This window comes from Leucoraja erinacea, chromosome 2 (genome assembly GCF_028641065.1).
Source record: "Leucoraja erinacea ecotype New England chromosome 2, Leri_hhj_1, whole genome shotgun sequence".
Taxonomy (NCBI): domain Eukaryota; kingdom Metazoa; phylum Chordata; class Chondrichthyes; order Rajiformes; family Rajidae; genus Leucoraja; species Leucoraja erinaceus.
This window is the reverse complement of record NC_073378.1, coordinates 30,222,744-30,247,648: the sequence shown is the minus strand read 5'-3', so window position 1 is coordinate 30,247,648 and position 24,905 is coordinate 30,222,744. Positions and strand designations below refer to the sequence as shown.

Here is a 24,905-nt window from a genome sequence, read left to right as displayed (position 1 = left end):
ACTCCCCCAACATCGGGAACATGTTTCCTGCCTCCAGCGTGTCCAAGCCCTTAACAATCTTGTATGTTTCAATGAGATATCCTCTCATCCTTCTAAACTCCAGAGTGTACAAGCCCAGCCGCTCCATTCTCTCTGCATATGAGAGTCCCGCCATCCCGGGAATTAACCTTGTAAACCTATGCTGCACTCCCTCAATAGCAAGAACGTCCTTCCTCAATTGAGGGGACTCAAATGCCGATAAGGTGGCCCATCTAGACTAGTACCACTTGCCCACTGTCCCCTCTCTGACAGTGGAGGAGTCCCAGGACTGAAAGTCTACCTCCCTGCAAACCTTGCCTATCCATGTACTTGTGCAACTGACTTTTAAATGCTGTTATAGTACCTGCTTCAATGTTCCTCCAATTAACATTTGCACTTTTCATCCTCTGACTCCGAACGTGAATCCCCTCCTTTATCCTATCCTCTCCCTAATAACCCCCTTGTTTTTAATGTACGTATAAAAATTCTTGGGGAGGAAGGAACTGCAGATGCTGGTTTACACCGAAGATAGATACAACATCAAAGTCAAAATCAAATTTACTCGTCACATGCACCCAAAGGTGCAGTGAAGTGAATTTGCCAGCAGCGATACACTTAAAAAGAACACACAATACACAATAAGATTTAACACAAAAATCCACCACAGCATTCTCGGGAGGAGGCCACATGAGTGGCATGGGTGGGGGACATTTTGGTGGAATTTGACAAATGTAAAAAAATTATACTGAACAATTTGTATAGTCTCCAAAAATGTCGGATGAATTTTTTTCGCATGGTTCATGAATTGTATATATTTATCAATTGAATAAAGTCTATTTTGAAGAGAAAAAAAAAAAATCCACCGCAGCATTCTTCACTGTGGTGGAAGGCAACAAAGTTCAGCCAGTTTCCTCCATTGCAAAATTTACAAAATGCTGGAGTAACTCAGCGGGACAGGCGGCGTCTCTGGAGAGAAAGAATGGGTGACGTTCAGACTGAAGAAGGGTCTCGACCCGGAAACGTCACCCATTCCTTCTCTCCAGAGACGCCGCCTGTCCCGCTGAGTTACTCCAGCTTTTTGCGTCTATCCTCTGTGTTGTTCTATGTTCCATGTATGTGCCTGCAATAAACTCACCGAGCCTCTTGGTTTATTTTGCAGTTCGCCATGTTTATCACCATTCACAAACACTACACTCTGGAGGAGTGGAAGGCGTTTGCAGCTTCTCACCCTGAATGTCTTGAGGTATGTTATTCTTGAGAATATATTCGGCGGTTTAACCTGATGGCTGCATGAAAGAAGCTGTTCCTGAACCTGGACGTTACAGTTTTCAGGCTCCTGTACCTTCTTCCCCGATGGCAGTGGTGAGATGAGTGTGTGGCCAGGGTGGTGTGGGACTCTGATGATGCTGGCTGTCTTTTTTAAGGCAGCAACTCCTGTAGATCCCTTCGATGGTGGGAGGTCAGTACCTGTGATGGACCGGGCAGAGTTAGCAACATAGAAACATAGAAAACAGCTGCAGGAGTAGGCCATTCGTGCCAGCACCACCATTCAATATGATCATGGCTGATCACCCAAAATCAGTACCCAGTTCCTGATTTTTCCACATATCCCTTGATTCCCTAAGAGCTAAATCTAACTCTCTCTTGAATACATCCAGTGAATTGGCCTCCACTGCCTTCTGTGGCAGAGAATTCAACAGATTCACAACTCTCTGGGTGAAGAAGTTTTTCCTCATCTCAGTCCTAAATGGCCAACCCCCTTATTCTTAAACTGTGACCCCTGGTTCTGGACTCCCCCGACATCGGGAACATTTTTCCTGCATCTAGCCCTGTCCAATCCTTTAAGAATTTTAAATGTTTCTATAACGTACCCTCTCATCCTTCTGAATCCCGGCGAATAGAAGCCCAGTCGACCCATTCTTTCATCATATGTCAGTCCCGCCATTCCGGGAATTAACCATGGTGAACCTACGCTGCACTCCCTCAATAACTCCTCTTCTTCTTGCGTATGGCGTGCACAGCCTAAAGTTATAGGACAACTTGTTCTATTTGATATTATTTGATTGTGTCAGACGGGTTGATGGATTCGTCGAAACAGGGCGGACCACGTGAAGGTTGCTCTCCTCAATAGCAAGAATGTTGTATAGCAATGGCAAGAAGTTCACCGTGGTGTTCACCGTAGATATATCATGGGGTAAAAAGCTGTGCTCGAGGGCATAGCTTTGGTACAAGGTTAATTCCCAGGATGGCGGGACTGTCAAATGATGAGAGAATGGAGCGGCTGGGCTTGTACACAGTTTAGAAGGATGAGAGGGGATCTCATTGAAACATATAAGATTATTAAAGGTTTGGACACGCTAGAGGCAGGAAACATGTTCCCGATGTTGGGGGAGTCCAGAACCGGGGGCCACAGTTTAAGAATAAGGGGTAAGCCATTTTGAAAGGAGATGAGGAAACACTTTTTCTCACAGAGAGTGGTGAGTCTGTGGAATTCTCAGCCTCAGAGGGCGGTGGAGGCCGGTTCTCTGGATACTTTCAAGAGAGAGCTAGATCGGGCTCTTAAAAATAGCGGAGTCAGGGGATATGGGAAGAAGGCAGGAACGGGGTACTGATTGGGGATGATCAGCCATGATCACATTGAATGGCGGTGCTGGCTCGAAGGGCCGAATGGCCTACTCCTGCTCCTATTGTCTATTGTCAGTTGTCTATTGTCTATTGTTTAAGGCAAGAGGGGGCAAAGTGTAAAGGGGATGTGTGGGGCAAGTTATTTCACACAGGGTGGTGTGTGCCTGACCTGCGCTGCCGGGGGTGGTGGTGGAGGCAGATTTACACGTGCGTATGGTATAGATGTTGCAAACCTTCCATGAAAAACTCGTGGATACAGTACACGCAAGAGGAGAATTGGAGTGACCTTGAGGCATAGAAAGGGTAGACAGTCAGAACGTATTTTCCCCAGGGTGGAAATGTCCACCACTAGAGGGCGCAGCTTTAAGGTGAGAGGGGCAAAGTTTAAAGGAGATGTGCGGGGCAGGTTTTTTTACACAGAAGGTGGTGGGGGCCGGGAACGCACAGATAGAAGTGGTGGTGGAGGCAGGTACGATGGTGGTGTTTTTGAGGTGGACAATAGACAATAGGTGCAGGAGTTGGCCATTCGGCCCTTCGTGCCAGCACCGTCCACGTGCAGGTGGACCACGTGCAGGCGGGTAAATATGGGTTTTCCCCGGGATCTTCCTCCCACAATCCCAATCCCTACAGGTTTGTAGGCTAATTGGCTTGTACAATTGCAAAATTGCCCCCAGCGTGCGTGGAATAGTGTTAATGTGCGGAGATCGCTGGTCGGCGCGGACTCGGAGGGGCTGTTTCCGCGCTGTGTCTCTGAACTATGGCATGATGGCGCAGCGGTAGAGTTGCTGCCTCACAGCGCCAGAGACCCGCTATCGATCCCAACTACGGGTGCTGTCTGTGCGCAGTTTGTACGTTCTCCCCGTGACCTGCGTGGGTTTTTCTCCAGGTGCTCAGGTTTCCTTCCCACGCTCCAAAGACGTGCAGGTTTGTAGGTTAATTGGCTTGGTGTTCTTGTATAAATGTGAAATTGTCCCCAGTGGGTTTAGGATAGTGCTAGTGTACGGGTGATCGCTGGTCAATGCAGACTCGTTGGTCCGAAGTGCCTGTTTCCGCGCTGTATCTCTAAACTAAACTAAACTAACTTTAGTTTAGAGATACAGCACGGAAACGGGCCCTTTAGGTCCACCGGGTCCGCGCTGACCAGCAATCTCCGGACATTAACACCATCCTACACCCACTAGGGACAATTTTTACATTTACCAAGCCAATTAACCTACAAACCTGCACGTCTTTGGAGTGTGGGAGGAAACCGAAGATGGTGGAGAAAATCCACGCAGGTCACGGGGAGAACGTGCAAACTCCGCACAGACAGCACCCGTGGTCAGGATGGAACCCGGGTCTCTGGCGCTGCATTCACTGTAAGGCAGCAACTCTACCGCTGTGCCACCGTGTGCGTAGGATAGTGTTAGGGTGCGGGGATCGCTGGCCAGCATGGGCCGAAGGGCCTGTTTCCGCGCTGCATCTCAAAACTGAAAAAACGTTGGTCCTGATACCGTGTCTAGCACTGACATTGTGGGCTGAAGGGCCTGTTCCTGTGCTGTGCTGCGTTCTATGTTGAATGGATTCTCTGCCTTTCTGCTCACCTCTCTCTCTCACTCTCTCTCTCTCTCTCTCTCTCTCCCTCTCTCTCTCTCTCTCTCGTCAGCACGTGGCTGTCAGCTCGGGTACAAGCCAGGCAGACTTGGAAAAGCTGAGTAAGATCCTGGAGTCTATTCCAGCCATCAACTACATCTGCCTAGACGTTGCTAACGGTTACTCCGAGTACTTTGTGGAATCTGTCAAAACCGTTCGGTCCAAGTTCCCAAAACACACCATCATGGTAAGTCTTGTACGCTCCTGCAAACGCTCCTTTCTATTAAGCCACGAGTGATGGGAGCAGAACCAGGCCATTTGGCCCATCAAGGTACTAAGATCTCGGGTGCGTTTCGAACTTGCTGACTTTGGGATGTGGCAAGCTGCCATTGTGCTCTCCAGCACGGAGACCATGGAGGTGGCGCAGCAGTAGAGTTGCTGCCTCACGGCGCCAGAGACCCGGGTTCCATCCTGACCACGGGTGCTGTCTGTACGGAGTTTGCACGTTCTCCCCGTGACCTGCGTGGGTTTTTCTCCAGCTGCTCCAGTTTCCTCCCAAGCTCCACATACGCGCAGACCTGCAGGTGAATTGGCTTCGGTCAAGACTGTAAATTTTCTCTCGTGTCAAGAGTTCTTTGGTCAGAGGGTGGTGAATCTGTGGAGTTCATTGCCACAGACGGCTGTGGAGGCCAAGTCAGTGGATATATTTAAGGCAGTGATTCTTGATTAGTACGGGTGTCAGGGGTTATGGGGAGAAGTCAGTGTTGAGAGGGAGAGATCGATCAGCCATGACTGAATGGCGGAGTACACTTGATGGGCCGAATGGCCTAATTCTGCCTCTCATACATGAACGGTGTGTAGGATAGTGCTAGTGCACGGGGTGATCGCTGGTCGACATGAACCCGGTGGGCCGAAAGGCCTGTTTCTGCGCTGTATCTCTAAAATCTAAAGTCTAAAGTCACAAAAATAGCCTCTTCCCACAAGCTGAGTTTCCAATTCTGGGAATTTGTCAACTGGAAAGTTGGTGGAGATGTCGGGAAGTTTCAATGGCTTTAGCATTCGTCAATCTTGGGACACGTCGTGCAAGACGTAGGTGAGGCCGCACTGTGCTCAGTTTTGGTCACCCCCTCCCTCCCTCCCTCCCTCCCTCCCTCCCTCCCTCCCTCCCTTATGAAAGACGTTGTCAAGGTGGAAAGTGTGTAGATGATGAGGACGTTGCCTGCACTCGTGGGCCTAACTTTCGAGACACAGTGTGGAAACATGTCCTTCGCCCACCCAGTCCATACTGACCCACGATCACCTGCTCATGCTTGTTTAAGTAAGTTAGTTTATTGGCCAAGTATTCACATACAAGGAATTTGCCTTGGTGCTCCGCCCACAAGTAACAACATGACATACGGTGACAGTTACGAATGACTCAGAAAACACTAAACATTAATAATAATAAACATTAATGATAAAACACCATTGATCAAGCATGTGAACCAACACAATACCAGATCAAAGGGAGGCTACAGATTTTTGGCTGTTGAGTAGAGCAACTACTCGTGGATAAAAACTGTTTTTATATCTGGCTGTGGCAGCTTTGACAGTCCGGAGTCGCCTTCCAGAGGGAAGTGATTCAAAGAGTTTGTGGCCAGAGTGAGGGGGGTCAGAGATGATCTTGCCCGCTCGCTTCCTGGCCCTTGCAGTGTACAGTTCATCAATGGAGGGAAGGTTGCAGCCAATAACCTTCTCTTATAGGTACACAAAATTGCTGGAGAAACTCAGCGGGTGCAGCAGCATCTATGGAGCGAAGGAAATAGGCGACGTTTCGGGCCGAAACCCTTCTTCAGACTGATAGGGGGTGGGGGGGAGAAGGAAGGAAAAGGGGAGGAGGAGGAGCCCGAGGGCGGGCGGATGGGAGGGTGGTTGGTGACAGCTAGAGGGTTAAGGAAGGGGAGGAGACAGCAAGGGCTAGCAAAATTGGGAGAATTCAATGTTCATGCCATCCGGACGCAAGGTCCCCAGGCGGAATATGAGGTGCTGTTCCTCCAATTTCCGCTGTTGCTCACTCTGGCAAAGGAGGAGACCCAGGACAGAGAGGTCGGATTGGGAATGGGAGGGGGAGTTGAAGTGCTGAGCCACCGGGAGGTCAGGTTGGTTATTGCGGACTGAGCGGAGGTGTTCGGCGAAACGATCGCCCAACCTCCGCTTAGTCTCCACCTTCTCTTGTAGTTTAGTTTAGTTTAGTTTAGAGATACAGTGCGGAAACAGGCCCTTTGGCCCATCAAGTCCGTCCCGACCAGCGATCACCCCGTACACTAGCACTATCCTCCACAGTAGGGACAATTTGCCATCTTTACCGAAGCCAATTAATCTACAAACCCGCACGTCTTTGGAATGCGGTGGGAAACTGGAGCATCCGCAGAAAACCCATTCGATTCGAGTCAAAACACTTCTTCAGTCTGAAGAAGGGTCTCGACCCAAAACGTCACCCATTCTTTCTCTCCAGAGATGCTGCCTGTCCCGCTGAGTTACTCCAGCTCTTTGTGTCCATCTTCAGTTTAAACCAGCATCTGCAGTTCCTTCGTACACATTCCCTGGAGGGGTCAACTCTGGGCAAGGATTGGCATCGTCGCACCTGAGCTAAGGTTGTGGGATCAGGTCAACCTCAGGTCAGTCTTGAGGGGCAAAAGGAAAACAGGCTGGACAGTCCACAGCCATTCCTAGTTTAGTATAGTTTGTTGTCATCGAGATACAGTGAAAAGCTTTTGTTGCGTGCTAACCAGCCAGCGGAAAGACAATACATGATTACAATCGAGCCGTTCACAGTGTACAGATACAGGATAAAGGGAATAACGTTTAGTTCAAGGTAAATCCAGTAAAATCCAATCAAGGACAGTCCGATAGTAGTTCAGGACAGCTCTCTTGTTGTGGTCGGATGATTCAGTTGCCTGGCAACAGCTGGGAAGAAACTGTCCCTAAATCTGGAGGTGTGCGTTTTCACACTTCTACGCCTTTTTCCCGATGGGCGGAGGGGAGAAGAGGGAGTGGGCCAGGGAGCGACTGGTCCTCGATGATGCTACTGGCCTTGCCGTGAGGTGTAAATGGAGTTAATGGAAGATCGAAGGTACATAAAATTGCTGGAGAAACTCAGCGGGTGCAGCAGCATCTATGGAGCGAAGAAAATAGGCGACGTTTCGGGCCAAAACCCTTCTTCAGACTGATGGGGGGTGGGAGGGGAGAAGGAAGGAAAAAGGGGAGGAGGAGGAGCCCGAGGGCGGGGGGATGGGAGGAGACAGCTCGAAGGTTAAGGAAGGGGAGGAGACAGCAAGGGCTAGCAAAACTGGGCAAGCTGCCCAGGCGGAATATGAGGTGCTGTTCCTCCAATTTCCGGTGTTGCACAGAGGGTGTGCAGCTAGAGAGGAGGTTGTGAAACTGTCTCCGGAGAGAGGAGGAGAACTTCTTCAAGGTAGGCATACCTTGAGGAGATATCGCAGTGGAGTAGACAAAGTGTTCAAGAAGGAACTGCAGATGCTGGAAGATCGAAGGTACACAAAATTGCTGGAGAAACTCAGCGGGTGCAGCAGCATCTATGGAGTGAAGAAATGAATGGAAGAGAGGTTAGTTTATGTGATGGTCTGGGCTAGGGGAGATTCTGAGAGTGTCGCTGAGTTGCTGTCTTTGCTTTTGCTCGTTCGCTCCTGTGTGTCAGACGATGTAGCTCGCTGTTGGCTTCTGTCCGCGTCCAACATGTTGACAGAATTGTCGCCCGAAGCTTCACAGAGTGCATCATGTCGTGGCTTCCAGGGATCGCCACATGGAGGCTTCGGTCATGATCCCCATGTTGCAGTTGTAGAAGACGTTGGCGAGGCCACATTTAGAGCATTGTGTTCAGTCCTGGGCACCATGTTATAGGAAAGATAATGTCAAGCTATAAAGGGCGCAGAGAAGATTTACCAGGATGTTGCCAGGATTCGAGGGGCTGAGCTATAGGGAGAGAGAGAGCTTTCAAGAGAGAGGCTCTTAAAAATAGCGGAGTCAGGGGATATGGGGCGAAGGCAGGAACGGGGTACTGATTGTGGATGATCAGCCATGATCACATTGAATGACGGTGCTGGCTCGTAGGGCCGAATGGCCTACTCCTGCACCTGTTGTCTCTTGTCTATTGTCTATTGAGAAGTTGAGCAGGCTAAGACTATATTCCTTTTCGCACCAGGAGGATAAGGAGTGATCTTTTAGAGGTGGACAAAACTATTAGAGGAATAGTCCTTCTCTACTTCAGCCTAAAGTTGTGGGGCAACTTGTTCTATTTGATCTTATTTGATTGTGCACGTCAGGCTAATTGCATTCGTTGAAACAGGGCGGACCACGTGAAGGTTGCAATCTCCCATCCCAGGAATAGATCGGGATAATATACAGAATCTTTTATGAAGGAGCTGTAGATGCTGGAAAATTGAAGGTAGACAAAAATGCTGGAGAAACTCAGCGGGTGAGGCAGCATCTATGGAGCGAAGGAAATAGGAAATGTTGCCAGGATTTGAATACAGCATCTTTTGCCCAGAGGAGGGAATTTGAGAACCAGAGGACGTGGGTTTAAGGTGAGGTCAGAAATATATAATAGGAACCTGAGGAGTAACCAGCGATCACCCCGTACACTAACACTATCCGACACACACTAGGGACAATTTACAATTTACCGAAGCCAATTAACCTGCAAAACTGCACGTCTTTGGGGTGCGAGAGGAAACCAGAGCATTCGGGAAAAAACCCGCGCAGGTCACGGGGACGTACAAACTCCGTACGGGCAGCACTGTAAGGCAGCAACTCTACCGCTGCGCCACCGTGCTGCTCCAATCTGTTGCAGAAACTTCTGCTTTCTCCGACCTTCATTTTTTTCCTTTCTCTCTCTCTCTCTCTCTCTCTCTCTCAATCCCTCTCTCTCTCCCTCGAACCCAAGGCTGGCAACGTGGTAACAGGGGAAATGGTGGAAGAGCTGATTCTCGCAGGAGCTGACGTGATTAAAGTGGGGATCGGGCCAGGTAAACGATACATGTTTCCAATCGAGCCGTCCACAGTGTACAGATACAGGATAACGGGAATAACAGGAATAACAGGAATAACGTTTAGTGCAAGATAAAGCCAGCAAAGTCTGATCAGTCCGAGGGTCTCCAATGAGGTCGATAGTAGTTCAGGACCGCTCTCTTGCTGCTGGTAGGATGGTTCAGTTTCCTGATAACAGCTGGGAAGAAACTGTCCCTGAATCTGGAGGTGCTGTAGGAGGGGAAATGTGAGAGTGTGGAGCGAATTGTAACGTGTGATTGTGGATCTATGTCTGTGACTAGCAGGCAAGTAGTCGCCTGGTTTGGGAACCATCTTCGACGTAGTGCGGTCTGAATGCCTTAGAGATACAGCGTGGAAACAGGCCCTTTGGCCCACCGAGTCCGCGCCGACCAGCGATCCCCACACATTAACACACACACACACCGCACCGACCAGCGATCACCCACACACACACACACACACACACTCGCGCGCACGTACGCACACCCACACACACCCACACACACACAGTGGAAGACACACACACACACACACAATTTACAAGTACACCAAGCCGATTAACCTACAAATCAGCATGTCTGTGGAATTCTGTGGGGGCGGTGGAGGCAGGTTCTCTGGATGCCTTCAAGAGACAGCTGGATAGGGCTCTTAAAAATAGCGGAGTCAGGGGATATGGGGAGAAGGCAGGAACGGGGTACTGATTGGGGATGATCAGCTATGATCACATTGAATGGCGGTGCTGGCTCGAAGGGCCAAATGGCCTACTCCTGCATCTATTGTCTATTGTCTATTGTCTTTGGAGTGTGGGAGGAAACTGAAGATCTCGGAGAAAACCCACGGGGAGATCGCACAAACCACGCGCAGGCAGCACCCATGGTCGGGATCGAACCCGGGTCTCTGTCCCTGTGAGGCAGCAACTCTACCGCTGCGCCCTGAGACTGTGGTAAGGTGCTACCCTAACGCACGTCTCTCTTTCTTTCCGCCAATTGTGTTTTATTTCCAGGTTCTGTGTGCACGACTCGAATCAAAACGGGGGTGGGCTACCCCCAGCTGAGTGCGGTTATAGAGTGCGCCGACTCTGCCCACGGTCTCAAGGGCCACATCATCTCCGTGAGTGACTCACACACACACACACACACTCGCATCCGCTTACACACAGCACAGGCAGCTCGGCAAGGCAACTTGTTAAATGAACAGGAACCTCTTTCTTTCCAATGCACCGATTCCAATTGTGATAAGATTCTACGATGTTAAAGTTCTAAAGGGCCTGTCCCACTTGGGCGCCATTTGCACGTCACACCTACGCCACATTGTGAATCACAATATCCTGGGGCGCGTTCGTGACCGCACGTCACTGCCTATGCCACCACGCCTCACCACTCACCATGCGCACGTAATGCATGCCATGCGCGCGTCATGAAGCGTGCATCGTGACGCGTAACTGATGTTGCGTAAATGATGCGCTAATGACGGCCAAGAGGGACAGGCCCTTTAGATTCTAAAATATTCTAAGATGTATTCACAAAGAGAGTTAGATTTAGCTCTTGGGGCTGATGGACACCAAGGATAAGGGGACAAAGCAGGAACGGGGTACTGATTTTGGACGATCAGCCACGATCATGTTGAATGGCTCGCAGGGCCGAATGGCCTACTCCTGCATCTATTTTCTGTGTTCAGTTACTTCATAAGTAGTTTAGTTTAGTTTAGAGTTTAGAGATACAGCGCGGAAACAGCCCCTTCGGCCCACCGAGTCCGTGCCGACCAGCGATCCCCGCACACTGACACCATCCTACACACATGAGGGACAATGTTTTAAAACATTTACCAAGCCAATTAACCTACAAACCTGCACGTCTTTGGAGTGCGGGAGGAAACCGAAGATCTCGGAGAAAACCCACGCAGGTCACGGGGAGAACGTATAAAGTCAGTACAGACAGCACCCGTGGTCAGGATCGAACCCGGGTCTCCGGCGCTGAGAGGCAGCGACTCTACCGCTGCACCGCTGTAGTTGCCGCAGTAATCTGTTTATTGCAACTGTTCATTATATCGCAGCCGCCATTTCCCACAGTTTACAGTGGTTTGTTTTAGTTAAGACGTACACCACAGGCCCTTCGGCCCACTGAGTCTGCACTGACCACATAGAGTGGATGTGGAGAGGATGTTTCCACTAGTGGGAGAGTCTAGGACCAGAGGCCACAGCCTAAGAATAAATCGATGGAAGAAGATACGGAGGAATTTCTTTAGTCAGAGGGTGGCGCATCTGTGGAATTCTTTGCCACAGACAGCTGTGGAGTCCAAGTCAGTGGGTATTTTTGAGGCAGAGATTGACAGATTCTTCATTAGTACGGGTGTCGGGGGTTATGGAGAGAAGACAGGAGAATGGGGTTGAGATGGAAAGTTAGATCAGCCATGATTGAATGGCGGAGTAGACTTGATGGGCCGAATGGCCCAATTCTGCTCCTAGAACTTACCAACATGACAGATATGTGGATAGGTGAGTTAGATTTAACTCTTAGGGCTAACGGAATCAAGGGATACGGGGAGAAACCAGGAACGGGGTATTGATTGGGGATGATCAGCCGTGATCACAGTGACTGGCGGTGCTGGCTCGAAGGGCCGAATGGCCTACTCCTGCACCTATTTTCTACATTTCTATGCTTCTATGATAGGAAAGGTATCGAGGGATCTGCGCAAACATGGACGAATGGGGACTCAGGAGGGCCATCTTGGCTAGCATGGACGGGTTGGGCAGAATGGCCTGTTTCCATGCTATTCTACTGCATCGCAAGTTCCCCAAGTAGAATACTGCATCAGAGGAAGGCATTAACACTGTTGCCACAAAATGGAGGCCACGCAGTTCAGTTTTAGTTTAGTTCATTGTCATGTGTACCGAGGTACAGTGAAAAGCTTCTGTTGCGTGCTAACCAGCCAGCGGATAGACAATACATGATCACAATCGAGCCGTTCACAGATAAAGTACGAAGTGTTGCTGCAGGAGTAGCGATTTAAGAGTGTGTAGTGATTGTAATGTGTGACTGTAGATCGGCTTCTGTAGCGAGCACCATCCGATCAAGGATCAAGGATAGTCCGAGGGTCACCAATGAGGTAGATAGTAGTTCAGCACTGCTCTCTGGTTGTGGTAGGATGGTTCAGTTGCCTGATAACAGCTGGGAAGAAACTGTCCCTGAATCTGGAGGTGTGCGTTTTCACACTTTTATACCTCTTACCCGATGGGAGAGGGGAGAAGAGGGAGTGACCGGGGGTGAGACTGGTCCTTGATGATGCTGCTGGCCTTGCCGAGGCAGCGTGAGGTGTAGATGGAGTCAATGGAAGGGAGACAAAGGTGGACAAAAATGCTGGAGAAACTCAGCGGGTGAGGCAGCATCTATGGAGCGAAGGAATAAGTGACGTTTCGGGTCAAGACCCTTCTTCAATGGAAGGGATTGTTTAAGAGGGAACTGCAGATGCTGGAAAATCGAAGGTAGATAAAAAATGCTGGAGAAGCTCAGCGGGTGAGGTAGCATCTATGGAGCCTCACCCGCTGAGTTTCTCCAATATTTTAGTCTACATTCAGTGGAAGGGAGGTTGGTTTGTGTGACGGTCTGGGCTGCGTCCACAACTCTCTACAATTTCTGGTGGTCTCGGATGGAGCTGTTCCCGACATGACACAGTTTGCGAAAATTGATAATTTTGTGGAACGATTACCAAGGCGTTTCACTTTCCGCTGGTGTGGATTGGAATCAAATGCTTGCTAATTGCTAACTGTTTTTTCTTTTTTCATAAGGATGGAGGCTGCAGCTGTCCTGGTGATGTTGCCAAAGCATTTGGTAAATGATTGAATCCAATCTCTCATGAATATATTGCAACTATATGTTATAATTCACCTTGTCAGTGGCGTTTGCAAATATGAACACGGTTTGTGTAGGAAGGAACTGCAGATGCTGGTTTACACTGAAGACAGACACAAAATGCCGGAGTAACTCAGCGGGACAGGCAGCATCTCTGGAGAGAAGGAATGGGTGACATTTCGGGTCGAGTCCCTTCTTCAGCAAAGAGTAGGAGTAAACGGGTCCTTTTCACAATGGCAGGCAGTGACTAGTGGGGTACCGCAAGGCTCAGTACTGGGACCCCAGCTATTTACAATATATATTAATGATCTGGATGAGGGAATTGAAGGCAATATCTCCAAGTTTGCGGATGACACTAAGCTGGGGGGCAGTGTTAGCTGTGAGGAGGATGCTAGGAGACTGCAAGGTGACTTGGATAGGCTGGGTGAGTGGGCAAATGTTTGGCAGATGCAGTATAATGTGGATAACTGTGAGGTTATCCATTTTGGTGGCAAAAACGGGAAAGCAGACTATTATCTAAATGGTGGCCGATTGGGAAAGGGGGAGATGCAGCGAGACCTGGGTGTCATGGTACACCAGTCATTGAAGGTAGGCATGCAGGTGCAGCAGGCAGTAAAGAAAGCGAATGGTATGTTGGCTTTCATAGCAAGAGGATTTGAGTATAGGAGCAAGGAGGTTCTACTGCAGTTGTACAGGGTCTTGGTGAGACCACACCTGGAGTATTGCGTGCAGTTTTGGTCTCCAAATCTGAGGAAGGACATTATTGCCATAGAGGGGGTGCAGAGAAGGTTCACCAGACTGATTCCTGGGATGTCAGGACTGTCTTATGAAGAAAGACTGGATAGACTTGGTTTATACTCTCTAGAATTTAGGAGATTGAGAGGGGGATCTTATAGAAACTTACAAAATTCTTAAGGGGTTGGACAGGCTAGATGCAGGAAGATTGTTCCCGATGTTGGGGAAGTCCAGGACAAGGGGTCACAGCTTAAGGATAAGCGGGAAAAATCCTTTAAAACCGAGATGAGGAGAACTTTTTTCACACAGAGAGTGGTGAATCTCTGGAACTCTCTGCCACAGAGGGTAGTTGAGGCCAGTTCATTGGCTATATTTAAGAGGGAGTTAGATGTGGCCCTTGTGGCTAAGGGGATCAGGGGGTATGGAGAGAAGGCAGGTACGGGATACTGAGTTGGATGATCAGCCATGATCATATTGAATGGCGGTGCAGGCTCGGAGGGCCGAATGGCCTACTCCTGCACCTATTTTCTATGTTTCTATGTTTCAGACTGAGAGTCAGGGGAGTGGGAGGCTGGAGTTTTGGAAGGGTAAGGTGTTAGAACGACAGATCAAAGCAGACGGAAATGTAGATGGATCATTGTTGGCTGAGGGGAAGGTGACAACAAGGCGTATAATCTGTACAATTAATCAGGTGGACAGTGGAACTAGTCGGCGGGACGGAGAGAGAGGGAAAGCAAGGGTTACTTGACGTTGGAGAAGTCAATGTTCATACCGCTGGAGTGTAAGCTGCCCAAGCGAAATATTAGGTGATGTTCCTCCAATTTGCGCTGGGCCTCACTCTGACAATGGAGGAGGCCCAGGACAGAAAGGTCAGTGTTTGAATGGGAGGGGCAGAGAGTTTGTGTAGACTAGGTGTCTGTAGAAGGGTCTCGACCCGAAATGTCACCTATTCCTTTTCTCCAGCGATGCTGCCTGACCCGCTGAGTTACTCCAGCACTTTGTGTCTGCCTCAGGCTAGGACTTTATTTCTTGAAGCGCAGGAGAATGAGGGCTGATTTTAATAGAGGTGCATAAAATCACGAGAGGAATAGATCGGGTAGACGCACAGAGTCTCTTGCCCAAAGTAGAGGAATGGTGAAGAAAGTGTGAGCTCAGGGAAGCTGGCTTTTACAGACTAACTTCGTATTCTTGTTATAGATAATAGACAATAGGTGCAGGAGTAAGCCATTCAGCCCTTTGAGCCAGCACCGCCATTCAATGTGATCATGGCTGATCATCCCCAATCAGTACCCCGTTCCTGCCTTCTCCCCATATCCCCTGACTCCGCTATTTTTAAGAGCCCTATCTAGCTCTCCCTTGAAAGTACACAGAGAACCTGCCTCCACCGCCCTCTGTTGTTTGCTCATCCTCGAGTACTGCCGCGGAAATAAATATTGCACTCGGCGACAGACCAGCGATGCATAGGGTTTGCAGCCAACTGTGGAATGGTGCAATGGTGCAGAGTCATGCAACCTGTGACATCACGGTGGCGCAGCGGTAGAGTTGCTGCCTCACAGCGCTAGAGACCCGGGTTCTATCCCGACTACGGGTGCCGTCTGTACAGAGATTTATGTTCTCCTCATGACCGCGTGGGTTTCCTCCGGGTGCTCCGGTTTCCACCCACACTCCAAGGACGTGCAGGTTTGTCGGTGAATTGGCTTCGGTAACAAAGAACTAGTTTTTAGTTTTTCTTTAGTTTTAGAGATACAGTGTGGAAACAGGCCCTTCGGCCCACCGAGTCCGCACCGACCAGCGATCCCCGTACACTAACACCATCCTACACACTAGGGACAATTTACTATTATACCAAGCCAATTAACCTACAAACCTGCACGTCTTTGGAGTGCGGGAGGAAACCGGAGCATCCGGAGAAAACCCACACAGGTCATGAGGAAAACGTACAAACTCTGTACAGACATAGAAAACATCGAAAAATAGGTGCAGGAGTAGGCCATTCGGCCCTTCGAGCCAGCACCGCCATTCAATATGATCATGGCTGATCATTTCCCCATAACCCTTGATTCTGTTAGCCCTAAGAACTAAATCTAACTCTCTCTTGAAAACATCCAGTGATTTGGCCTCCGCTGCCTTCTGTGGCAGAGAATTCCACAGATTCACAACTCTCTGGGTGAAAAAGACAGCTCCCGTAGTCAGGATCGAACCCTGGCCTCTGGCGCTGTGAGACAGCAACTCTACCGCTGCGCCACCGTGCCGCAAACTGGTGTGAGCGGGTGATCCATGGTCGGCGTGGACTCGGTGGGCTGATGATATTGTATCTCTAAACTAAATTACTATTTAAGGGCCTGTTCCACTTGGGCGTCATATCAAGAGAGAGCTAGATGGGGCTCTTAAAGATAGCGGTGTCAGGGGATATGGGGAGAAGGCAGGGACGGGGTACTGATTGGGGATGATCAGCCATGATCACATTGAATGGCGGTGCTGGCTTGAAGGGCCGAATGGCCTACTCCTGCACCTGTTGTCTATTTGCGTGTCACACGGGTGGCGTGCGAAGATTTTGTAAATCCCCAAATCCTGGGGCGCCGCACGCGACACTCCCTACGCCACCACGTCTCACCACGCGCCATGCACGCATCACGATGCGCGTCACGATACGTGCGTGACGCTAAATGATGTCGCTTAAATGACGTGCAAATAATGCCCAAGGCCCTTGAGATAGAGTTTCTGGCGTTTTCAGCTGCTTTCCCTTCCTCCACCACATGAGGGCAGTCTTGATCAAGTGTTAGTGATCCCTGTCACATCTTGACTACCTCAGTGCAGTGATTCAAGATTCAAGTTTATTGTCTTGTGTCCCAGATAGGACAATGAAATTCTTGCTTTGCTTCAGCACAACACAATATAGTAGGCACAAATAAACACAGAACAGATTAGTGCGTCCATATACCAATGAATATATATATACACACACATAAATAACAGATAACAGATAGTTATAGTTGAGGGTGGAGTGGCTCATTGCCGATGATGCCATCTCTATCCAACTGAGTTGGATGATCAGCCATGATCATATTGAATGGCGGTGCAGGCTCGAAGGGCTGAATGGCCTACTCCTGCACCTAATTTCTATGTTTCTATGTCTATGTTTCTATTAGAGGTTGAGTAAAAGAGCCAGGAAGGAGCCTGATGGTGGGTGCATGGGACGAGCTGCCAGAGGAACAAGTTCGGACAGGCTTGGAGGGAAATGGACCAAATGCGGGCGGGTGGGACTAGTGTAGATGGGACATGTTGGCCGGTGTGGGCAAGATGGGCTGAAGGGCCTGTTTCCACGCTGTATCACTCTTTGACGAGAAATAAGGAACTGCAGATGCTGCTTTACAAAAAAAACATACAAGGGCATCACGGTGACGCAGCGGGTAGAGTTGCTGCCTTACAGCGCCAGAGACCCGGGTTCGATCCCGACTACGGGTGCTGTCTGTATGGAGTTTGCATGCTCTCCCTGTGACTGCGTTTCTCCAGCTTTTTGTCAACCTTCGATTTTTCCAGCATCAGCAGTACCCGCTTAAGAATAAGGGGCAAGTCATTTAGATGAGGAAAAACATTTTCACCCAGAGTTGTGAATCTGTGGAATTCTCTGCCACAGAGGGCAGTGGAGGCCGATTCTCTGGATGTTTTCAAGAGAGAGTTAGATTTAGCTCTTGGGGCTTTCGGAATCAAGGGATATGGGGAGAAGGCAGGAACGGGGTACTGATTTTGGACGATCATCCTGGCCACACAATCATCTCTCCGTCGCCATCGGGAAGAAGGCACAGGAGCTTGAAATCTGGAACATCCAGGTTCAGGAACAGCTTCTTCCCCACAGCCATCAGGCTATTAAACTCACCATCAAACAAACTCTGAACTATAACATCCTATTGCACTTTATCTGTTTATTTAGTGTGTATATATGTGGTCTATGGTTTATAGACACACTGAACTTTTATCTCCTGTTCTGTATTATGTTTACATATTCTGTTGTGCTGCAGCAATAGACAATAGGTGCAGGAGTAGGCCATTCGGCCCTTCGAGCCAGCACCGCCATTCAATGTGATCATCCCCAATCAGTACCCCGTTCCTGCCTTCTTCCCATATCACCTGACTCCGCTATTTTTAAGAGCCCTATCTAGCTCTCTCTTTAAAGCATCCAGAGAACCTGCCTCCACCGCCCTCTCTGAGGAAGAGAATTCCACAGACTCACAACTCTCTGTGAGAAAAAGTGTTTCCTTGTTTCCGTTCTAAATGGCTTACCCCTTATTCTTAAACTGTGGCCTCTGGTTCTGGACTCCCCCAAACATCGGGAACATGTTTCCTACGTCTAGCGTGTCCAAACCCTTAACAATCTTATATGTTTCAATGAGATACCCTCTCATCCTTCTAAACTCCAGAGTGTACAAGCCCAGCCGCTCCATTCTCTCAGCATATGACAGTCCCGCCATCCAGGGAATTAACTTTGTAAACCTACGCTGCACCCCCTCAATAGCAAGAATGTCCATCCTCAAATCCTCGAGGTGTGGTCTCACTAGGGCCCTGTACAACTGCAGAAGGACCTATTTGCTCCTATACTCGACTCCTCTTGTTATAAAGACCAACATGCCATTCGCTTTCTTCACTGCCTGCTTTACCTGCATGCTTACTTTCATAGACTGATGTACAAGGACCCCCACATCCCGTTGTACTTCCCCTTTTCCCAGCGACGCCATTTAGATAATAATCTGCCTTCCTGTTTTTGCTACCAAAGTGGATAACCTCACATTTATCTGCATTAAACTTCATCTGCCATGCATCTGCCCACTCCCCCAACCTGTCCAAGTCACCCTTTATTCTCATAGCATCCTCCTCACAGTTCACACTGCCACCCAGCTTTGTGTCATCTGTAAATTTGCTAATCAGCAAGCAAGAATTTCATTGTCTTATTTGGGACACATGACAATAAAACTCTCTCTTGACTCTCTTGATTATGTTGAATTGTGTTGCTGGATCGAAGGGCCGAATGGCCTGCTCCTGCACCTATTGCCTGTGTTTTCTATGACGGTACCGAGTGTGTACGTTTTTCCTCGTGACCTGAGGGGGTTTTCTCCAGGAGCTCCGGTTTCCTCCCGCTGTTACTAAGTGCCTTTCCTTCGTTGTCTCCAGGAGCAGGAGCGGACTTTGTGATGCTGGGCGGGATGTTTGCGGGCCATGACCAGTGTGCCGGGGAAGTCATCGAGAAGGACGGCAGGAAGGTGAAACTCTTCTACGGAATGAGCTCAGACACGGCCATGAAGAAGCACGCGGGCGGCGTGGCGGAGTACAGGTAATCCCTTCGACGTTAGTCATCGTCACTGGAGAAATTAGTAGAGTTATCATCAGTATCCAATAGACAATAGGTGCAGGAGTAGGCCATTCGGCCCTTCGACCAAGCACCACCATTCAATGTGATCATGGCTGATCATCCCCAATTAGTACCCCGTTCCTGCCTTCTCCCCATATCCCCTGACTCCGCTATCTTTAAGAGCCCTATCTAGCTCTCTCTTGAAAGTATCCAGATAATTGGTCTCCACCGCCCTCTGAGGAAGAGAATTCCACAGATTCTCAACTCTCTGTGTGAAAAAGTGTTTCCTCGTCTCCGTTCTATATGACCTACCCCTTATTCTTAAACTGTGGCCCCTGGTTCTGGACTCCCCCAACATCAGGAACATGTTTCCTGCGTCTTCAAGAAAGCCCATCAACGCCTCTACTTCCCGAGAAGTTTACGGAGATTCGGTGTGTCAGAGAGGACTCTCTTGAACTTCTACAGGTGTACAGTAGGGGGGCATATTGACTGGTTGCATCACAGCCTGGTTCGGCAACTCGAACGCCCAGGAGCAAAGAAGACTGCAATAAATGGTAAACACTGCCCGGTCCATCACGGGTACTGACTTCCCCACCATTGAAGGAACCTACAGGAGTCACTGCCTCAAAAAGTCAGCCAGCATCATCAGAGACCCACGCCACCCTGGCCATGCTCTCATCTCACCCCTGCCATCGGGAAAAAGCCTGAAAACTGTAACGTCCAGGTTCAGGATGTTCTTCCCTACAGACATCAGGTTATTAAACACTACAACCTCCAAATAAGCCCCAAACTACATAGACTATTATTATTGTTATATTCAAAAGATTTAGCACTTAGGCCTAATGGAATCAAGGGATATGGGGAGAAAGCATATTGAATGGCGGTGCTGGCTCGAAGGGCCGAATGGCCTACTACTGCACCTATTGTCTATGTTTGTTTTCTATGTGTATGTATGTTTGTGTATATATATACACACACATACTGAAACTTTTTTTTCCTTGTTTATTATATTCTTTACAGTGCACTGTGTTTACATATTGTGTTGTGCTGCTGCAAGTAAGAATGGGACATCTGACAATAAAACACACTTCACCAGAGTGTGAAGGGCCGGAGTAACTCAACAGGGCGGGAATCTTGAGTTCCTCCAGCATTTTGTGTTGAGTCACAGAGCCATAGGGTGAAACAGCGTGGAAACAGGCCCTTCAGCCCAACTTGCCCACACCGGCCAACATGCCCTATCTACACTAGCCCCATCCTGCCTGCGTTTGGCCCATCTCCTTCCATTCCAGGGAGTGCAGCGCAGGTTCACAAGGTTGATTCCCGGGATGGCGGGACTGTCATGTGCTGAGAGAATGGAGCGGCTGGGCTTGTTCACTCTGGAATTTAGAAGGATGAGAGGATATCTTATTGAAACATATAAGATTATTATATGTGGAGTCTGTGGAATTCTCTGCCTCAGAGGGCGGTGGAGGAAGGTTCTCTGGACGCTTTCAAGAGAGAGCTAGATAGGGCTCTTAAAGATAGCGGAGTCAGGGGATATGGGGAGAAGGCAGGAACGGGGTACTGATTGTGGATGACCAGCCATGATCACATTGAATGGGCTCGAAGGGCCGAATGGACTACTCCTACACCTATTGTCTATTGAGATGGGTGATCTTACAGAGGTGTGTAAAATCATGAGGGTGAATGAACCCAAGTCCTGGGTCTTGTACCCAGGATGGGGAAATTAAAAACATGTACCCATCTAAATGTTTCTTAAACGTTGCTATAGTCCCTGCTTCAACTACCTCCTCTGGCAGCTCGTTCCATACACCCTCTACTCTTTGGTCCTCTGGTTCTCGATTCCCCTACTCTGGGCAAAAGACTACCCGATCTATTCCTCTCATGATTTTGTACACTATAAGACCGCCTCTCATCCTCCCGTGGTTCTTGATCAGTATGGGTGTCAGGGGTTATGGGGAGAAGGCAGGAGAATGGGTTTGAGAGGGGAAGATAGATCAGCCATAATCGAATGGTGGCAGAGACCCGATGGGCCGAATGGCCTAATTCTCCTCCTATGTCTTATGATCATTTCAGGGATCGGTAGCCACCCAATAATGCTGGTGCTGTCAGCAACATATTCGGCACAATGCCTTGGTTAACCTATGATGAGCGTTTGTCGGCACTGTGCCTGCACTGGCTGGAGTTTAGAAGGTTGAGGGCGGACCTCATTGAAACTCACCGAATAGTGAAAGGCTTGGATAGAGTGGATGTGGAGAGGATGTTTCCACTAGTGGGAGAGTCTAGGACTAGAGGTCACAGCCTCAAAATTAAAGGACGTTCCTTTAGGAAGGAGATGAGGAGAAATATATTTGGTCAAAAGGTGGTGAATCTGTGGAACTTATTGCCACAGACGGCTGTGGAGGCCAAATCAGTGGATATTTTTAAGGCAATTGATTAGAACGGGTGTCAAGGGTTATGGGGAGAAGGCAGGAAAATGGGATTAGGAGGCAGAAACATTGAAAATTGGTGCAGGAGTAGGCCATTCGGCCCTTCGAGCCAGCACCGCCATTCAATATGATCATGTCTGATCATCCAAAATCAGCACCCCGTTCCTGCTTTCTCTCCATATCCCTTGATTCCTTTAGCCCTAAGAGCTAAATCTAACTCTCTCTTGAAAACATCCAGTGAATTGGCCTCCGCTGCCTTCTGTGGCAGAGAATTCCACAAGTTCACAACTCTCTGGGTGAAAAAGCATTTCCTCATCTCAGTCCTAAATGGCCTCCCTCTCCCACCAACATCGGGAACATGTTTCCTGCCTCTAGCATGTCCAAACCCTTAACAATCTTATATGTTTCAATAAGATCCACTCTCATCCTTCTTCTAAACTCCAGTGAGTCCAGGCCCAGCGCTGAGCGTAGGTTAATGAGTTGGTGTAACCCAGCGGATTGCCTCTTTCGTTTGAACCCAGGGCTTCGGAAGGCAGGACGGTGGAGGTTCCATACAAAGGGGACGTGGAGAAGACTATCCTGGACATTCTGGGCGGTTTACGGTCCACGTGTACGTACGTGGGAGCCGCCAAGCTGAAGGAGCTGAGTCGAAGGACAACCTTCATCCGGGTGACCCGCCAGTTCAACCAAACGTTCTCTTAGCCTGCCCCGTCACGGACAAACTAACCGGGAGTTTAATTTCTCTGCGGCTCCCCTCATTCAACATGATATACTTGAATATAATTCGAAACCTTGCACGCTGTGTTAATATTTCCCAGATTTAAAAAAAATTGACTGCAGAACTTACAGAGCTGGTCTTCTACGGCTTAGTGCGGCAGCGTGGCGCAGCGGTAGAGTTGCTGCCTCGCTGCGCCAGAGACCCGGGTTCGATCCCCACCACGGGTGCTGCCTGTACGGAGTTTGTACGTTATCCCCGTGACCTGTGTGGGTTTTCTCCGGGTGCTCCGGTTTCCTCCCACACTCCGAAGACGTGCAGGTTTGTAGGTTAATTGGCTTGGTATAAATGTAAATTGGCCCCAGTGTGTGTAGGATAGTGTTAGTGTACGGGGATGGCTGGGTCGGCTGAAGGACCTGTTTCCGCGCTGTATCTCTGAACTAAAATAAACTAAACTGCAGCTGTCTTCCACTTTGCCGTCTAAAATATTCTGGCAGTTCTTTATTGTGCTACTTTTGGCTTGTAAGCTACATTGACCCCCCCCCCCAATATTAGGTTACCCTCTTTTTTTACCTCCCCCCTCTACTCGACCATTTCATCCCACCACCCCGCCCCGTCACCCCCCTTCCACCTCTCCCATTCCACTTCTCCCCTTCCCTCCGGATTCACATTTCATTCTTCTTTTTATCCCTATCCTTCACCCTATTGTCCTCTTTTCATCTCTAGTCCTTATCCACCCATCTGCCAGTGAACCCCCTCTCAGCTGTATCCACATATCACTTAAGAAAGGTGACGTCTCGGGTCGAGACCCTTCTTCAGAACTTCAGGGTCTGAAGAAGGGTCCCGAGCGTGAAACGTCGCCGATGCCTTTTCTCCAGAGACGCTGCCTGACCCGCTGAGTTACTCCAGCACTTTGTGTCTATCTTCGGTGCAAAGCGGCATCTGCGGTTCCTTCCTGCACATCCGCCCATCACATGTCCCGCTCCCTCCTCTCTATTCCAGCTTTCTCCACACCCCACCCCCAACAAGATTAGTCTGAAGGAAGGTCTCGATATGAAACGTCACTTAACCATGTCTACGAGATGCTGTCTGACCCGCTTAGTTAGTCCAGCATGGCATTTTCTTTAATAAAGTCACAATGATGCAAAAAGGACACAGAGTGCTGGAGTAACTCGGCAGGTCAGGCAGCCTCTCTGGAGACCATGGATAGATTATGTTTCGGGTCGGGACCTAACTTCAACCATGTGTTTTATTTTTATCCACTGAAGATTATATTTTGATGTGAAAATCAGCAATTGCTTCAACCAAAAATGAATGTACAGCAATTATTTTATTACTAAATGGATTGCTTAGGAATATACAATTATGAATGCGAGGAATCTAATTTATTTCAAGCAGAATTTTAAATATATAAATTCTTATGTGTTTGTAATGTTTGAGGATGTGAAATAAAAATGATATACTTCAAATTTACGGCTCAATTTTGATTCGACGTAGTTCTGAGCTGAGAGATTATGGTATAGGTATTGGAATAGATAGGCTGAAGATGGTGCCAGGACTCGGGGGTCAGGGAGAGGTTGAGCGGGCTGGGACTATTCCTCAGAACACAGGAGGGTGAGGGGTGATTTTATAGAGGTGTACAAAATCATGAGGGGAATAGATTGGGTAGACACAAAGTCTCTTGCCCAGAGTAGGGGAATTGAGAGCTAGAGGACATAGGTTTAAGGTGAGGGGGGGGGAAACGGGAACAGACAGTTTCTATCGGTATGTAATAAGTAGATTAGTGAAGTCGAATGACTGTAGGTCCCTTACAGCCAGAGACGGGTGAATTTATAATGGGAAACAAGGAATAATTTAACAGTACAGTTAAATGAGTACCTGTACTTTGATTCTGTCTTGACTAAGGAAGACACAAACAATCTCCCGGAAATACTAGGGGTCCCGAAGATCTAGTGGGAAGGAGGAACTGAAGGGAATCCACATTAGTCAGAAAATGGAGTTAGGTAAACTGTTGGGACTGAAGGCAGATAAATCCCCAGGGCCTGATGGTCTGCGTCCCAGAGCACTCAAGGAGGTGGCCCTAGAAATCGTGGATGCATTGATGATCATTTTCCAATGTTCCCTCGACTCTGGATCAGTTCCTGTGGACTGGAGGGTAGCCAATGTAACCCCACGTTTTAAGAATGTAGGGAGAGAGAAAACGGGGAGATACAGTGGCTTGCAAAAGTTTTCATACCCCTTGAACTTTTCCACATTTTGTCACGTTACAACCACAAATGTAAATGTATTTTATTGGGATTTTATGTGATAGACCAACACAAAGTGGGCCATAATTGTAAAGTGGAAGGAAAATGATACATGGTTTTCAAATTTTTTTTACAAATAAAAAACTGAAAAGTGTGGCTTGCAAAAGTATTCAGCCCCCTTTACTCTGATACCCCTAAATAAAATCCAGTGCAACCAATTGCCTTCAGAAGTCACCTAATTAGTAAATAGAGTCCACTTGTGTGTAATCTAATCTCAGTATAAATGCAGCTGTTCTGTGAAGGCCTCAGAGGTTTGTTAGAGAACCT

General features: G+C 48.7%; 1 protein-coding gene across 1 annotated transcript in view; it reads left to right on the top strand.

The window, feature by feature from the left end:
• The window catches only part of LOC129708438 (GMP reductase 1), a 37,223-nt gene extending 13,407 nt beyond the window's left edge, over positions 1–23,816 (top strand). Inside the window, exons 3-9 of the mRNA XM_055654201.1 lie at positions 1,178–1,261; positions 4,289–4,462; positions 9,158–9,239; positions 10,265–10,371; positions 13,046–13,088; positions 19,011–19,170; positions 22,139–23,816. Of these exons, the coding sequence (XP_055510176.1) occupies positions 1,178–1,261; positions 4,289–4,462; positions 9,158–9,239; positions 10,265–10,371; positions 13,046–13,088; positions 19,011–19,170; positions 22,139–22,319 (831 nt within the window). The 3' untranslated portion in view covers positions 22,320–23,816. The remainder of the gene's footprint in view (positions 1–1,177; positions 1,262–4,288; positions 4,463–9,157; positions 9,240–10,264; positions 10,372–13,045; positions 13,089–19,010; positions 19,171–22,138) is intronic.
• The last annotated feature ends 1,089 nt before the right edge of the window (positions 23,817–24,905 follow it).